The sequence below is a fragment of the Aquarana catesbeiana genome, linkage group LG02 (genome assembly GCF_042186555.1).
Source record: "Aquarana catesbeiana isolate 2022-GZ linkage group LG02, ASM4218655v1, whole genome shotgun sequence".
NCBI lineage: Eukaryota > Metazoa > Chordata > Amphibia > Anura > Ranidae > Aquarana > Aquarana catesbeiana.
The window spans coordinates 621,447,248-621,464,438 of record NC_133325.1 but is presented as its reverse complement, the minus strand read 5'-3'; the positions used below and the strand labels follow the sequence as shown (position 1 = coordinate 621,464,438).

General features: G+C 46.8%; 1 protein-coding gene across 1 annotated transcript; it reads left to right on the top strand.

Annotated features, from left to right (window-relative positions):
- The first annotated feature begins 273 nt into the window (after positions 1-273).
- LOC141127619 (uncharacterized) lies at positions 274-4,617 on the top strand. The gene is made up of 2 exons (XM_073614244.1): positions 274-1,234; positions 4,505-4,617. Exons 1-2 carry the CDS (start codon positions 274-276, stop codon positions 4,615-4,617), a joined length of 1,074 nt encoding a protein of 357 aa, XP_073470345.1.
- The last annotated feature ends 12,574 nt before the right edge of the window (positions 4,618-17,191 follow it).

Sequence of the window (17,191 nt, the reverse complement as noted above, 5' to 3'; positions counted from 1 at the left end):
CTATCCAAGCCAATTGGTCCTTGTGGTGTACCCTCTGCTCGGCCTGGTAGGATCGTTGATTAAATTCAGTTTCACCTACTTGCTGCTATTGGGTTGGAGGCTTAGCCCCCACAGAGAACGAGATTGCGGTCTTCCCTCCTCCCCCACTCCGCATTACTACCTCCGGGCAGTAGATGCTAGAGCCTTTGTAAAGGCAACGAACAGAGCGAAGACGTTGAGGAACCAGAAGGAAGCTGCCTAAGAACACCTGAAGCGACATCCAACTCCTCGACGATGGGGAAGAGCGACAAGAAGACCAGCAAGGAGAAGAAAAACCCCGTTCCAGCAACTTCCTCCGAGCCCGGGAAGGCCGCTGCCTCAACCCCCACCTCTACCCCGGCCGGCACCAGCCGAACAGGACCAGCCAAGCCAGACCAGCCTGCAGATGGGCTCCCAGCACTGGAGCCTTGGATGAAGCAGACAGTCGTGCTGCAGCTGAAGGAGGTGGACGGAAGAGTCCCTGACATGACCTCAGAGATCTTCGGAAAGAAGATAATTCTGGAACAGGGGTTCAGCAAAGTGGAGACACTTTCTGTGCAGGCCTTCACAAGAGGTATATTCTTTATAACTTTTGTGTCATTTCAGGTCTGCAGAAGATACTGGGAGATGGTGAAGACCAGTGGCCCTGAATCCCCTTTCCGGAAGTTCACTGTGAACTGCTCCATAACACGGGACGAAAAGCGGGTGACAGTGGCCATGAGGAACCCCCATACCAGTGGAAAGGACATAGCCACCTACCTCCAGAGCTTCTGCACCGTGGTGAAGGACGCGATCCAAATCTTCGATGCCAACGGCTTCTGGATAGGTAAGTGGTCTGTGCTCTGCAAACTGAGGAAAGACCCTTCGGGGGACATCCAGCACCTGCAGCCTTTCTTCTCCCTGGGATCATCCGCAGGAATCCTTTTCCACCCCGGCATACCCTACAACTGTAACAAGTGTGGGCAACCGGGACACATAGGTAAGGATTGTACAGAGCTTGCTTGCAGGTTCTGTAGAGTTACAGGCCATGAGACCAAGGACTGTCCGAGGTCCAAAGCCTGCAACCTTTGCGGATTGGCAGAGCATGTCTTCAGACACTGCCCCCAGAGGACCCGGACCTACGCTGGAGCCCTGAGCCAGGGTAAGCCACCCTCCAGCACCGGGAGGAAGCTGCCAGAAAAACCAAAGAATCCAAAGGAACCTCAAAAGGCCACAGGTAAGTCCACTCTCACCCCCCCCTGCCCCTGCCCACCCCCTGCCCCAGCCCCACCCCCTACCTCCAGCACACCCCCACCCACCCCCCCGAACCTGTCCTCCCTGGAGGACTTCCCCACCCTCCCGCCCCCCTCCACCCCCACCAGTGGCTCAATAGGAAGCCGTAGCTGGAAACGGAAACCAGAAAGCCCAACAGCTGAGGAACCTGCCACCTCCACCAAACGGCCCAACAGGGTCCAGCGTGACAGCGATGGACCAGAGCAAGTAGTGGAGGACCTAGAGTCTGCAGGGGAGGCGGAGGAAGAGGAGGAGATCATGGTCGATCCCGAGCATGACCTCCCCTCCAACATCAACATCAACCAGCAGATGATGGAGGCTGTCCTCGAGGAGCTGGGCCTGGCCCAGAACACAGGACAGGCAGAAGACGCAACGGAAGAGCCACCCCCCCTCCGGGGAGATAAGTTCGGACCCTTGTTAACTAGACCCTCATACCCTTTTTCATTATGGCTGAGATCTCAATCTTTTCCATTAATGTGAGGAGTATCAAGGATACATCTAGAAGGCAAGCGGTTCTGACCTTTCTTTCTAGTCAGCAGAGTGATGTCTACATGCTCCAGGAGTGCGCCCTTCCTCCCTTGAGGAGGTACACTCATCTGTTCTCCCAGTGGACCCTTGGTCCCTCCTACTGGTCCGGGGGTAGCGATTGCAAGTCTGCAGGGGTAGCCATTCTGGTCAAGGGTGGGCGCTTCATGGTTGACTCAATCCATTAGCTAGTCTGTGGCCGTCTCTTGGTCATAGACGGCTCATGGGTGGAAGAGCCAGTTAGGCTCATCAACGTGTACGCCCCCCAGACAAGAATGCACGGCTGGAACTTTTCCAGACCCTGCGGACCCAACTCGTCACCACCAGAACAGTAGTGATCGGCGGTGATTTTAACTGTCCGATCGAAGAGGATGGGCGCAGCTCCAGCATATACGCAAAACTTGATGCTACTTCTAGGCTGCTCAAGGAGATGATCTCGGAGGCCTCCTTGCAGGACGCCGTGGGATCCAAAGGGAAAGGGACCGTGAACTATTCGTGATGCCGACCCGATGGATCTGTGCGTTCCAGGATTGACTTCGTGCTCACTTCAAGAACAGTCAAGCATCGTGAGTTCTCCATGATCTCCTGCTTTTTCTCTGACCACAGGGCTATTCACTTTTTGGGGTGACCTGGGCGAGGGCTTTGCCCACGGATCGGGTTCCTGGAAGCTGAATAGCACCCTGCTGGAAAACGAGGAATTGATGGGGGAACTCCAGGAGGCCTATGCCACCTGGACGGAGGAAAAGAGATTCTTCGGAAGGGTAAGTGACTGGTGGGAGTTTGTGAAGGTTAAGCTGCACAGTTTCTTTCAGGCAAGGGGATGTCAGCAAGTGTGTGCCAGGAGGAGGGAACTCAGGAGACTGAAGCGTCAGTTGCAGTCCCTGCAGGACCTTCATCACTGTGGCTGGGACGTTAGGCAGGACCTGGAGGACACCAAGAAGAGCCTGAAAGGACACTTCAAGGAAGAATCCAGGCACATTGTCTTCCATGCCAAGGTGGAGAATCTTGAGAAAGGTGAGAAGTGTAACACTTTCTTTTTCAGGAAACTTCACTCAGGACACACACCCTTGTCAGAGCTGCGTGACAAGACCAGAACACTCCAGAAGGGGAAGAAGGCTGTGATGCAAGTGGTCAGCGACTACTACACCAACCTCTACTCCCCAAAAGAAATGGACACACAGGCGGCCGACAGGTTCCTGTCAGGTATTTCTAACCAAATTGATCCTGCAGGTTCATCAACCGTCAACGCCCCCTTGGTGTTGGAGGAGCTGCACTCTGCCGCTAAATCCTTTCGGCGAGGCAGGACTCCGGGCTGCGATGGTCTCCCAGTTGAGCTCTATGTAGCACTGTGGGATCTCGTGGGCCCGGACCTGCTCAAGCTGTACGGGGAGATGGTGGTGGAGGGCAGAATGCCTCCATCACTGAGGGACGGGATGATCACGATTTTGTATAAGCGGAAGGGGGAGAGATCGGATCTTAAAAATTGGCGTCCAATCTCTCTTCTGAATGTGGACTGCAAAATCCTCGCCAAGGTCCTGGCCAAAAGGCTGAAGTCTGTCATCGGACAGATCATCCACCCGGATCAGACTTGTGGCATTCCTGGTCGCACCTGAGTTGGAAGAACACATGTTAACGGTTTTTGTTCTTACCATGGACTTTACAATTTCCTTTATATAATGACATAAGGACATTTACATATGCAAGCTGATTTTTTGAGTTTAGCTTACCTAGCATGGATTTTCTAAAATTGTATTTATGTACATGCCTTGTGCACTGAAGCACTATCGTTTGTTTTGCAGTTTTCATATTTTTTTCTTTCTTCACTTGCACTCATATTTATCATACAGTGCATACAAGTATATACTGTAAATATTTGTTTTTATGTTATTCTGGGGTTTGCATATGTGTGTATTTATATACATATACGTATATATACATTTCTATCTTTTTTTATATACAATTTACTATGAGATGAATGTATTGCCACTTACATTGACTGACTGGTGAACTAGGACCACATTTCATAAGTGTCTCCAATGCCATCCCATCTCTTAGCGAACTAGAAACAATAATAAGAATTTAATGGGTTAGTACTGTATTCAATAAACCCTTGCCAAAGTACAGTCTAATATTATTTATAGTGTAATTTATTGCGTATTTATATTCCTTTTTTATTTATACCTTTTTCTAAGGTCACTTTGTCTCCATTCCCCGCTTCCCCATTGCGTCTCCACCCACCCCCACATCTAATGCTGACACAACGATGGCTCCTTTGTATAGGTTGAGATAAGGTAGTATCCTGGAATTAAGGAATTGATGTAAACATAGGATTTTAATTGTAGCATTCCTCCTCTGGGTGGCAATGTGCAGCATGCCACAGTGTGAGCACACTGCTATTGCCTACTATGCATCCACTTGGATGCATAGTAGGGGAAATTGGAAATTGGAGAGACTGGAAATTACATATCAGTGGAAACGGAAGTGATGTAAAACTGACTGGAAGTGCGAATGGAAAGCAAATGCACCCACACGTCTGACTTTCCAGTCCTAGCACTTGGCATGCGCTCCAAGGGAGAGTGGCAGCGCCATTTTAGATTGCCCCCTCGGGAGATATTACTATGATTAAGAGAGGATCAAATCACAGGTCAGTAATGGAATCTCATCTTTCCCTTCTTACATCCTCTTACAGTGTACAGTACTAAAGATGATATGGAGGTAACAGGAGAAAGAGATAATGGAGAACCCACACTTTTCATAGGAGATTTTGGTGATTTATGGAGGCTACCTACTGTAAAAGTATGATGTACATATGATTGTATTATCTCAAGAGACACTTTGGAGTCTGGTGTTCACATTTTGGTCTATTGTGGCGATAATCATTAATTATTTACTTATATATTTAATATTTTAATCATTGATTCACTAATGTGTTCACATGATCTGTGCCCCACCCCTGACCCCTCCCCTCCTTAGGCTCCTAAGCTAAGAATTTAGAGGTATAAAAGGTGGTGGGGAAGCATTCATACTCCCTTTGACTCAGAAGAAAATGGCTTGACCCTCAAAACATGTAAACATGGTGCTTGGATATTGCCACTCCCCTTGCAAGATACCCCCTCAAACTTGAAAGGAAAGTGGTCTGGTGTTATTAAGGAAGTGGGTCATATCACTCACTGCCCTCCCTTTCCTAGCCACCCAGGCTGCATGCTTGGATAAGGGCCTGGTTGGAATTTTAGGGAACAATTTTTATTCCCACTTTTATATGTACTGTCCCTTTAATAAAATTCAAACCAGACCATTATGCATCAAGTCTGGGTGGGCATGAAAGGAGCAAGTGTATGGCCCTTCCTCCCTGTACTAGAGCAGGCCACGTGCCTATTAACATTAGGGGGTACCTTGTAAGGGTGGTGGCTAAGCCCAACATCCTGTCTTCCTTAAAAGTATTTGGGGTTGTGGTTGGGGAGGGGGAGGGGTAGTGCATTGGACAGCAGGAACACATCTCCAGGCTATGGCTTATCATGCTTGATGATGGATTTACAGTACATCACTGGATAACATGAGTAATGTTGGATTTACATCGAAGGATTTTGTTTATATTTTTCTATTTCATTTGATTGTAATTTACGTTAAAGGATTTGGTGTTGGTATGTAGATTTATTTTTCAATTTTTTGGGGAATGAGTAATACTAATATTGCCTTGTACTCATTCGCATAAGAATACATTAGCATGTCAACATATGATAAATACTATATTATTTAACAATGTCTTTTTCAGTTCTATGTTTGCTTTAACTCTGCATGCTTCTTCATTGCTTCATTTGTACAAACAAAATTTTACATGTACATACAATTTAAAAGGATGCAGGTAACATCAACACAAAAGATTATAGAAAAAAAACAAAAAAAAATGCAGCATAGTTTTTCTTGTAAAGTTTCATTTTGCATGGCAGTTTAGTTTGTTGTAGTCTGAATTAAAAAAACTGAATCAGCGAAGCTTGTCAGATAACATCTGTTCCATCCTTCAAAATTCAATAGCTTGTACTCAGTGTGGCTGATTCGTATAGAAGTTTATGGACCAGAATAAAAACATACCATCTATTTTACCATGTATCACATTAAGAAAAAGTATTGTTTTCCTTTTAGTTACTCTTGTAACTGTGAAAATACAAAGATTAGAAATACAACAACTGTGCTAAAAACAAATTTAGCCAAGTGAACAAACTTGCTGTGTTTAATAGTTACATTTTATTGTTTCCTCTTTTTTTCTTTTTCTTCTTTTTTATCAGACACATACATTGCTGCTGACTGCTGTAGTCAGTGAGGCAGGAGAATGAATCTGCAACAGTTACTGAAGTGTAAATTCAGCTTTAAGCTTTCTTATGGCTGAATTATTCTTTCTAGATGAACAGGTGGATCTCGGTAGTGGGACAAAGACAGATGCAAAATCCTTCAAAACAGCCCCAACATTTTTAAAATAATATGAATTCAAATGACTGTGTTTTGTCATGCAGAAATTACTTGAGCACAAAATGCTTGTATGTACAACGTACAGCTAACACAAATGAACAAGAAGTCAGCTACTTTTGGTATATAGGTATATATATATATATATATATATATATATATATATATATATATATACACACAGTGGGGACAGAAAGTATTCAGACCCCCTTAAATTTTTCACTCTTTGTTATATTGCAGCCATTTGCTAAAATCATTTAAGTTCATTTTTTTCCTCATTAATGTACACACAGCACCCCATATTGACATATTGACAGAAAAACACAGAATTGTTGACATTTTTGCAGATTTATTAAAAAAGAAAAACTGAAATATCACATGGTCCTAAGTATTTAGACCCTTTGCTCAGTATTTAGTAGAAGCACCCTTTTGATCTAATACAGCCATGAGTCTTTTTGGGAAAGATGCAACAAGTTTTTTACACCTGGATTTGGGGATCCTCTGCCGTTCCTCCTTGCAGATCCTCTCCAGTTCTGTCAGGTTGGATGGTAAACGTTGGTAGACAGCCATTTTTAGGTCTCTCCAGAGATGCTCAATTGTGTTTAAGTCAGGGCTCTGGCTGGGCCATTCAAGAACAGTCACAGAGTTGTTGTGAAGCCACTCCTTCATTATTTTAGCTGTGTGCTTAGGGTCATTGTCTTCTTGGAAGGTAAACCTTTGGCCCAGTCTGAAGTCCTGAGCACTCTGGAGAAGGTTTTCGTCCAGGATATCCCTATACTTGGCCGCATTCATCTTTCCCTTGATTGCAACCAGTCGTCCTGTCTCTGCAGCTGAAAAACACCCCCACAGCATGATGCTGCCACCACCATGCTTCACTGCAGGGACTGTATTGGACAGGTGATGAGCAGTGCCCAGTTTTCTCCACACATACCGCTTAGAATTAAGGTCAAAAAGTTCTATCTTGGTCTCATCAGATCAGAGAATCTTATTTCTCACCATCTTGGAGTCCTTCAGGTGTTTTTTAGCAAACTCCATGCGGGCTTTCATGTGTCTTGCACTGAGGAGAGGCTTCCGTCGGGCCACTCTGCCATAAAGCCCCGACTGGTGGAGGGCTTCAGTGATGGCTGACTTTCTACAACTTTCTCCCATCTCCCGACTGCATCTCTAGAGCTCAGCCACAGTGATCTTTGGGTTCTTCTTTACCTCTCTCACCAAGGCTCTTCTCCCCTGATAGCTCAGTTTGGCCAGACGGCCAGCTCTAGGAAGGGTTCTGGTCATCCCAAACGTCTTCCATTTAAGGATTATGGAGGCCACTGTGCTCTTAGGAACCTTAAGTGCAGCAGATTTTTTTTGTAACCTTGGCCAGATCTGTGCCTTGCCACAATTCTGTCTCTGAGCTCTTCAGGCAGTTCCTTTGACCTCATGATTCTCATTTGCTCTGACATGCACTGTGAGCTGTATGGTCTTATATAGACAGGTGTGTGGCTTTCCTAATCAAGTCCAATCAGTATAATCAAACACAGCTGGACTCAAATGAAGGAGTAAGGCTGGGTTCACACTGGTCCGACAAACGCTCCGACATTGGGAGCTCATGTCGCATGACGTGTGAAATTTAATGTTTCCCTATGGGAGCCGTCCTAACTGGTCCGACACAAGTCGTTCCGACTTTAGAAATGCTCCCTGTACTACTTTTGTCCGACTTTGATCCTACTTCAGCCTATTGACTATCATTGAAGTCAGATCAAAGTCGGATTGCCGTCTTGCATGATCCGACTTCGGCACGCGACTTGTGCTCAGATGTTCTTGAGGGGGAACTCCGCGCCAAATTTTAAATAAAAAACCGGCATGGGTTCCCCCTCCAGGAGCATACCAGGCCCTTGGGTCTGGTATGGACCTTGAGGGGAACCCCCTACGTCGATAAAAACGGCGTGGGGGTCCCCCCCAATCCATACCAGACCCTTATCCGAGCACGCAGCCCGGCCGGACAGGAATGGGGGTGGGGACGAGCGAGCGCCCCCCCCTCCTGAACCGTACCAGGCCGCATGCCCTCAACATGGGGGGGTTGGTGCCTTGGGGGAGGGGGCGCGCTGCGGCCCCCCACCCCAAAGCACCTTGTCCCCATGTTGATGAGGACAAGGGCCTCTTCCCGACAACCCTGGCCGTTGGTTGTCGGGGTCTGCGGGCGGAGGGCTTATCGGAATCCAGGAGCCCCCTTTAATAAGGGGGCCCCCAGATCCCGGCCCCCCACCCTATGTGAATGAGTATGGGGTACATGGTACCCCTACCCATTCACCTAGGGAAGTGTCAATAAAAAAAAACCACAGTACACAGGTTTCAAAATTAATTTATTGGGCAGCTCCGGTATCTTCTTCCGACTTCTCCCGGTGTTCCGCCTCTTCTCCCGGGCCCCGCCGCTATCTTCTTCCAGCTCTATTGCCAGCGAGGGGCCCGGTCTGCTGCCGCTGTCTTGTCGCCGCTGTCTCGCCGCTTCTTCTCTTCATCTCTTCTTCCGATGTTGACACGACGCTCTCCCCGGCTGGAATGCTCTCTGTGCGCTCTGCTCTGACTTATATAGGCGGTGACCCCGCCCCCTTATGCCGTCACAGTCCCTGGGCATGCTGGGACTGTGACGGCATAAGGGGGCGTGGTCATCGGGTGATGACCACGCCCCCTAAAACGTCACAGTCCCAGCATGCCCAGGGACTGTGACGGCATAAGGGGGCGGGGTCACCGCCTATATAAGTCAGAGCAGAGCGCACAGAGAGCATTCCAGCCGGGGAGAGCGTCGTGTCAACATCGGAAGAAGAGATGAAGAGAAGAAGCGGCGAGACAGCGGCGCCAAGACATCGGCAGCAGACCGAGCCCCTCGCTGGCAATAGAGCTGGAAGAAGATAGCGGCGGGGCCCGGGAGAAGAGGCGGAACACCGGGAGAAGTCGGAAGAAGATACTGGAGCTGCCCAATAAATTAATTTTGAAACCTGTGTACTGTGGTTTTTTTTTATTGACACTTCCCTAGGTGAATGGGTAGGGGTACCATGTACCCCATACTCATTCACATAGGGTGGGGGGCCGGGATCTGGGGGCCCCCTTATTAAAGAGGGCTCCTGGATTCCGATAAGCCCTCCGCCCGCAGACCCCGACAACCAACGGCCAGGGTTGTCGGGAAGAGGCCCTTGTCCTCATCAACATGGGGACAAGGTGCTTTGGGGTGGGGGGCCGCAGCGTGCCCCCTCCCCCAAAGCACCAACCCCTCATGTTGAGGGCATGCGGCCTGGTACGGTTCAGGAGGGGGGGGGGCGCTCGCTCGTCCCCACCCCCATTCCTGTCCGGCCGGGCTGCGTGCTCGGATAAGGGTCTGGTATGGATTGGGGGGACCCCCACGCCGTTTTTATCGGCGTAGGGGGTTCCCCTCAAGGTCCATACCAGACCCAAGGGCCTGGTATGCTCTTGGAGGGGGAACCCATGCCGGTTTTTTATTTAAAATTTGGCGCGGAGTTCCCCCTAAAGATTCATACCAAACACAGTGCCGGGCATTGGCGGGGATCCAAGTCGGATCCCCGTTCATTGAAAGTCGGACACATGCCGGCTTCATGTCGCAGGGCAAAGTCGGATCCAAAGTAGGACGGCTGTCGTGTCGCACCAGTGTGAACCCAGCCTAACCATCTCAAGGATGATCAGAAGAAATGGACAGCACCTGAGTAAAATATATGAGTGTCACAGCAAAGGGTCTGAATAGGACCATGTGATATTTCAGTTTTTCTTTTTTAATAAATCTGCAATAATGTCAACAATTCTGTGTTTTTCTGTCAATATGGGGTGCTGTGTGTACATTAATTAGGAAAAAAAATGAACTTAAATGATTTTAGCAAATGGCTGAAATATAACACAGAGTGAAAAATTTAAGGGGGTCTGAATACTTTCCGTCATATATATATATATATATATATATATATATATATATATATATATATATATATTTGAATGTCTATATTAAAAAAAATGCACAGTTTAACCACTTCAGCCCTGGAAGGATTTACCCACTTCCTGACCAGGCCATTTTTTGCTATACGGCACTGCGTCATATTAACTGACAATCAATTGTGCGGTCGTGCGACGCTGTACTCAAACAAAATTTATGTCCTTTTTTTTCCCACAAATAGATCTTCCTTTTGGTGGTATTTGATCACCTCTGAGTTTTTTATTTTGTACGCTATAAACAAACCTTTTTTTAAAAAAAAACTATTTTTTACTTTCTGCTATAAAATATTTCCAAAAAAAAAAAAATGAATGTATTCATCAGTTTAAGCTGATATGTATTCTGCTAAATATTTTTGGTACAAAAAAATCGCAATAAGCGTATATTGATTGACTTGCGCAAAATTAGGGGATAGATTTATGGCATTTTTATTATTTATTTATTTTTATTTTTTACTAGTATTGGCGGTGATCAGTGATTTTTAGCAGAACTGTGACATTGCAGCGGACTGATCGGACACCTAACTGACATTTTGACACTTTTTTGGGAACCAGTGACATTATTACAGTAATCAGTGCTCAATATATGTACTATTATACTATTATATTGTACTAATGATACTGGCAGGGAAGGGGTTAACATCAGTGGCGATCAAGGGGTTAACTGTGTTGCCTCACTGTGTGTTCTAACTGTATGGGGGAAAGGCTCACTGGGACAACACACAGATCTGTCTTCCTGCATAGCAGAAAGACAGGATCTGTGTAATCTTCCCTGTCAGAACGGAGATTTGCCTTGTTTACACAGGCAAATCCCCATTCTGTCACTGTGGAAAACGATCGCAGGTAGCCGGCGGACATCGAGTCTCCGCTGTTTGGCTCCCCCCCCGCTGGCCAATGGGAGCCCACAAAAGCAAATTCCCGCGGGAATGAGCCGCCTTGTTGCAGTATAATGAAGATGGCTGGTCGGGAAGTGGTTAATAGTCTAGTTGTAATCAAGGTTAACCATTTTTAAAGCTTTAAAATACTAAATAAAAATCTAGTGGATACAGATGTATGTTGCGATTTACCAATTAAAAAGCTTTGACCCATTATTTGACATGAACATACATAATTGTATATATTAAAGAGTCACTACACTCAAAAAAGAAATTTGTTACTAAAAATATCCCCCAATAATTAGTATTATATGCCCGTGCTCTTTGTTTAAATCAAAATTCTTAATTTATAAATAGATTATTGGTGCACCTTGTAGTCACCAAGACTGTGGTGGCAACAACAATCTGCAGGCTCACAGAGCTTCTGCACCATTGCCACAACACCACACATACTGCTCTCTCTTAATGTAAGTAGGCCGTGTCTCTACATGGCTTACTGTAAAGGAAATTCTGGGTTGTGGGTGCCTGTATATTACAATCCCACCTTTACATCAAACCCCCAACTTCACATCACAATTCTCCCTTTGAAGCAGTGTTCTCAGTTCCCCTTCACATCACACTATCCATCCCCTTGACAGTAGTCTTCTGAACCCCCTGTCACATCACACTCCTCTTCATTCACATCAGTGTCCTAAACCCCCTTCACATCAATGGCCCCAACAGTGTCCACTTCTGCCCCCACATCATTGTTCTATTCTGCCCCCCTTCACCCACCACATTAGTGTCCTCCACTGCCCTCCTTTACCCCCCCACATCAGTGTCCTTATCTGCCTCCTTCACTGCCCCACATCAGTATCCTCCCCTGCACCCCTTTACCGTTCCACACAGTAGTGTCCTCTTTTGCCCCCTGCACATCACCCACCACCTCCTCCATCCTTCACAGCTGTGTCCTAGATGCTTACCTGTCCTACCTCAGACTACAGTAGAGTGGAGGGTGGAATGCACAGCAGCACTGGATGTGGTGTGGGAGCTGCTGGAGTGTCATTTAGTGATGCCTGGATTTGAGAATAAAGGTCCCTTTGAAGAACACTAAGCAACACCATATCCTTCACTAATTGGATAAATGTACACAGAAAAATATAAACACTTTTAAGATTTGACCCCTAGTGAATTAAGCACACACAAAAACCATTAAAGTTTTTGTAAACCTCAGACGTGAAATAGAAACAAAGCACATGCCTTTATAGTGTGTATTTGTCTCAGTTAAGAGCATTTCTGTCTGCTGTTTTTTTTCCTGGGGTATTTGCGTGAATTACTTTCAACAAGTTTTCCTGACACCAAAAGAAAAAAGTGACAGGGGAGGGACCTCAAGCTGATTGGCAGTGTCAGCTCTGTTCCTATGTGCTGTGTGAAAGAGGTATGACCCTTCCCTCCAATCAGCTCTCAGAGCTCTCCTCACTGAACTCTGCTGTGTAACATTAGCTATCTTCCCCCTTTTTCTGACAGATCAGACAAGCTTTATACATTTTGGACTTTGAAAGGATATAGAGAAGAGAAGACTGCAGATAAGCAGGTACAATTTATGTAGGGGGATTTATTTTATTTCTGTGTACTCCTTGAGGCCACTCACTTCACTGGGCATTAGTATGCATCTCCAACCACTGTGAAATCATTTTCATTGTTCAATCTTATTTTGTTAAGATTTTATGAATACAAATAACAGAAACAGAGTTTATAGTCAACTAAGAAAAATTACAACGTACAGTAATAGTATACTGAAGGTGCATAGCACCAAACTCGTATGTAGGAAATATTTACATCTATGACAGATAATGTCATGTAGGAGAGCAAAATTTGGACAATCATGTAGCCATTAAATAAGTTAGGAAACACATCTGCGTGTTGAATGTCAATAATGTACTCGCATAACAGAGGAAAAACAGCAAGGAGAGGGGGAAAGGCATATGAGTAGAAGGAGGGGTAGAAGTCAGGGTGGGGAGAGGGAAGAAGGCAGGTACACCCCATCATGGCCCAAACCAGATGAATAACAGCACATGGACCATGTGGTCCAGGTTTGAGAAAACTGTTCTTCTTTTTCTGTTTCCTGAACCAACAGCTGTTGCAGGTCTCTAATGGAGTCTAGTTCGGTTTCCGATTCCCAAAAGAAGGGTATTGAGTAGAATTGGGTGAATGGTTCGGACCGAGCATCAGTTCGGGCTGAACATTGGCTGTTCACTCTGCTTGGGAAACACCCGAATTTGCAAGGTGTTCGGCAGGTGTTTGCCTCGCCGTATGCCCTGCAATGCATTTCACCCTACACAGTGCATTTTGATTGCACTGTAGTACAGAGGCTCCTCCTGAGTTGTCATTTTTTTTCTGTTCAGCTTTGCTGGGTTGAATGAAAAAAAACTAGTAATGTGTACTAGGCTTAACACTTACAGGTCTTGTGCCTCCCCAAGCCAGTGACTGGGCAGTGAATCAGAAACAGCAAATTGACAAGTTAAAGTGGTTGTAAACCCACAGGGACGAAAAACAAACAAACTGCAAGACAAAGGCATAATGAGCTAGTATGCATAGCATACCAGCTCATTATGACATACTTACCTTAGATCGAAGCCCCTGCAGCGGTCCCGGCATACAGCTTTGGCTGGCATCATGTCTCCCAGAAATACTTACGGTATTGTGGGCTCCGGTGCTGTGATTGGCCAGGAGTCGCGATAACATCACTCCCGTGCATGCGAGCGGGAACCCGCCGGTAACAGCACACTAGCTGAAGAAACAGCACATACGAGCCATCTCTTCAGTACGCATGTTCCGATGACGTTGGCACATGTGTATACAGTGAATACCTCCTAAATAGGGATGAGCCGAACACCCCCCTGTTCGGTTCGCACCAGAACATGCGAACAGGAAAAAAGTTCGTTCGAACATGCGAACACCGTTAAAGTCTATGGGACACGAACATGAATAATCAAAAGTGCTAATTTTCAAGGCTTATATGCAAGTTATTGTCATAAAAAGTGTTTGGGGACCTGGGTCCTGCCCCAGGGGACATGGATCAATGCAAAAAAAAGTTTTAAAAACGGCCGTTTTTTCAGGAGCAGTGATTTTAATAATGCTTAAATTCAAACAATAAAAGTGTAATATCCCTTTAAATTTCGTACCTGGGGGGTGTCTATAGTGTGCCTGTAAAGGGGCGCATGTTTCCTGTGTTTAGAACAGTCTGACAGCAAAATGACATTTTGAAGGAAAAAACTCATTTAAAACTACCCGCGGCTATTGCATTGCCGACAATACACATAGAAGTTCATTGATAAAAACGGCATGGGAATTCCCCAAAGGGGAACCCCGAACCAAAATTAAAAAAAAAAAATGACGTGGGGGTCCCCCTAAATTCCATACCAGGCCCTTCAGGTCTGGTATGGATATTAAGGGGAACCCCGGCCAAAATTTAAAAAAAAAATGACGTGGGGTTCCCCCTAAATTCCATACCAGACCCTTCAGGTCTGGTATGGATTTTAAGGGGAACCCCGCGCCAAAAAAAAAAAAAAAAACGGCGTGGGGTCCCCCCAAAAATCCATACCAGACCCTTATCCGAGCACGCAACCTGGCAGGCCGCAGGAAAAGAGGGGGGGACGAGAGTGCGGCCCCCCCTCCCTCCTGAACCGTACCAGGCCACATGCCCTCAACATTGGGAGGGTGCTTTGGGGTAGCCCCCCAAAACACCTTGTCCCCATGTTGATGAGGACAAGGGCCTCATCCCCACAACCCTGGCCGGTGGTTGTGGGGGTCTGCGGGCGGGGGGCTTATCGGAATCTGGAAGCCCCCTTTAACAAGGTGACCCCCAGATCCCGGCCCCCCCCCTGTGTGAAATGGTAAGGGGGTACATAAGTACCCCTACCATTTCACGAAAAAAGTGTCAAAAATGTTAAAAATGACAAGAGACAGTTTTTGACAATTCCTTTATTTAAATGCTTCTTCTTTCTTCTATCTTGCTTCATCTTCTGGTTCTTCTGGCTCTTCTGGTTCTTCTGGTTCTTCCTCCGGCGTTCTCGTCCAGCATCTCCTCCGCGGCGTCTTCTGTCTTCTTCTCCTCGGGCCGCTCTGCACCCATGGCATGGGGGGGAGGCTCCCGCTCTTCTCTTCTTCTCTTCTTCTTTTCTTCTTTTCTTCTTTTCTTCTCTTCTTCTCTTCTTCTTCATTTTCTTCTCCGGGCCGCTCCGCAATCCATGCTGGCATGGAGGGAGGCTCCCGCTGTGTGACGGCGCTCCTCGTCTGACAGTTCTTAAATAACGGAGGGGGGCGGGGCCACCCGGTGACCCCGCCCCCCTCTGACGCACGGTGACTTGACGGGACTTCCCTGTGACGTCACGGGGAATGCCACAGGGAAGTCCCGTCAAGTCACCGTGCGTCAGATGGGGGCGGGGTCACCGGGTGGCCCCGCCCCCCGTTATTTAAGAACTGTCAGACGAGGAGCGCCGTCACACAGCGGGAGCCTCCCTCCATGCCAGCATGGATTGCGGAGCGGCCCGGAGAAGAAAATGAAGAAGAAGAGAAGAAGAGAAGAAAAGAAGAAAAGAAGAAAAGAAGAAGAGAAGAAGAGAAGAGCGGGAGCCTCCCCCCCATGCCATGGGTGCGGAGCGGCCCGAGGAGAAGAAGACAGAAGACGCCGCGGAGGAGATGCTGGACGAGAACGCCGGAGGAAGAACCAGAAGAGCCAGAAGAACCAGAAGATGAAGCAAGATAGAAGAAAGAAGAAGCATTTAAATAAAGGAATTGTCAAAAACTGTCTCTTGTCATTTTTAACATTTTTGACACTTTTTTTCGTGAAATGGTAGGGGTACTTATGTACCCCCTTACCATTTCACACAGGGGGGGGCCGGGATCTGGGGGTCACCTTGTTAAAGGGGGCTTCCAGATTCCGATAAGCCCCCCGCCCGCAGACCCCCACAACCACCGGCCAGGGTTGTGGGGATGAGGCCCTTGTCCTCATCAACATGGGGACAAGGTGTTTTGGGGGGCTACCCCAAAGCACCCTCCCAATGTTGAGGGCATGTGGCCTGGTACGGTTCAGGAGGGAGGGGGGGCCGCACTCTTGTCCCCCCCTCTTTTCCTGCGGCCTGCCAGGTTGCGTGCTCGGATAAGGGTCTGGTATGGATTTTTGGGGGGACCCCACGCCGTTTTTTTTTTTTTTTTGGCGCGGGGTTCCCCTTAAAATCCATACCAGACCTGAAGGGTCTGGTATGGAATTTAGGGGGAACCCCACGTCATTTTTTTTTTTAAATTTTGGCCGGGGTTCCCCTTAATATCCATACCAGACCTGAAGGGCCTGGTATGGAATTTAGGGGGACCCCCACGTCATTTTTTTTTTTTAATTTTGGTTCGGGGTTCCCCTTTGGGGAATTCCCATGCCGTTTTTATCAATGAACTTCTATGTGTATTGTCGGCAATGCAATAGCCGCGGGTAGTTTTAAATGAGTTTTTTCCTTCAAAATGTCATTTTGCTGTCAGACTGTTCTAAACACAGGAAACATGCGCCCCTTTACATGCACACTATAGACACCCCCCAGGTACGAAATTTAAAGGGATATTACACTTTTATTGATTGACTTTAAGTATTATTAAAATCACTGCTCCTGAAAAAACGGCCGTTTTTAAAACTTTTTTTTGCATTGATCCATGTCCCCTGGGGCAGGACCCAGGTCCCCAAACACTTTTTATGACAATAACTTGCATATTAGCCTTTAAAATTAGCACTTTTGATTTCTCCCATAGACTTTTAAAGGGTGTTCCGCGGCATTCGAATTTGCCGCGAACACCCCAAATTGTTCGCTGTTCGGTGAACTTGCGAACAGCCAATGTTCGAGTCGAACATGAGTTCGACTCGAACTCGAAGCTCATCCCTACTCCTAAACTATGCAAGTTTAGGAGAAATTCATGTTAGCTACTGGTAAGTCATATTATAGACTTACCTGTAGGCAAATATGGTTGTAAAGGGTTTACAACCACTTTAACCTCTTTATCACACTGTTATCTTTTCCAGTTTATTAAGTTCCTTGTAAACA

Coding starts and splice junctions, on each gene's coding strand:
- LOC141127619 (XM_073614244.1), top strand. CDS start 274: ATGGGGAAGAGCGACAAGAAGACCAGCAAGGAGAAGAAAAACCCCGTT. Junction 1,235..4,504: donor GGAACCTCAAAAGGCCACAG/GTAAGTCCACTC, acceptor ATCCTCTTACAG/TGTACAGTACTAAAGATGAT.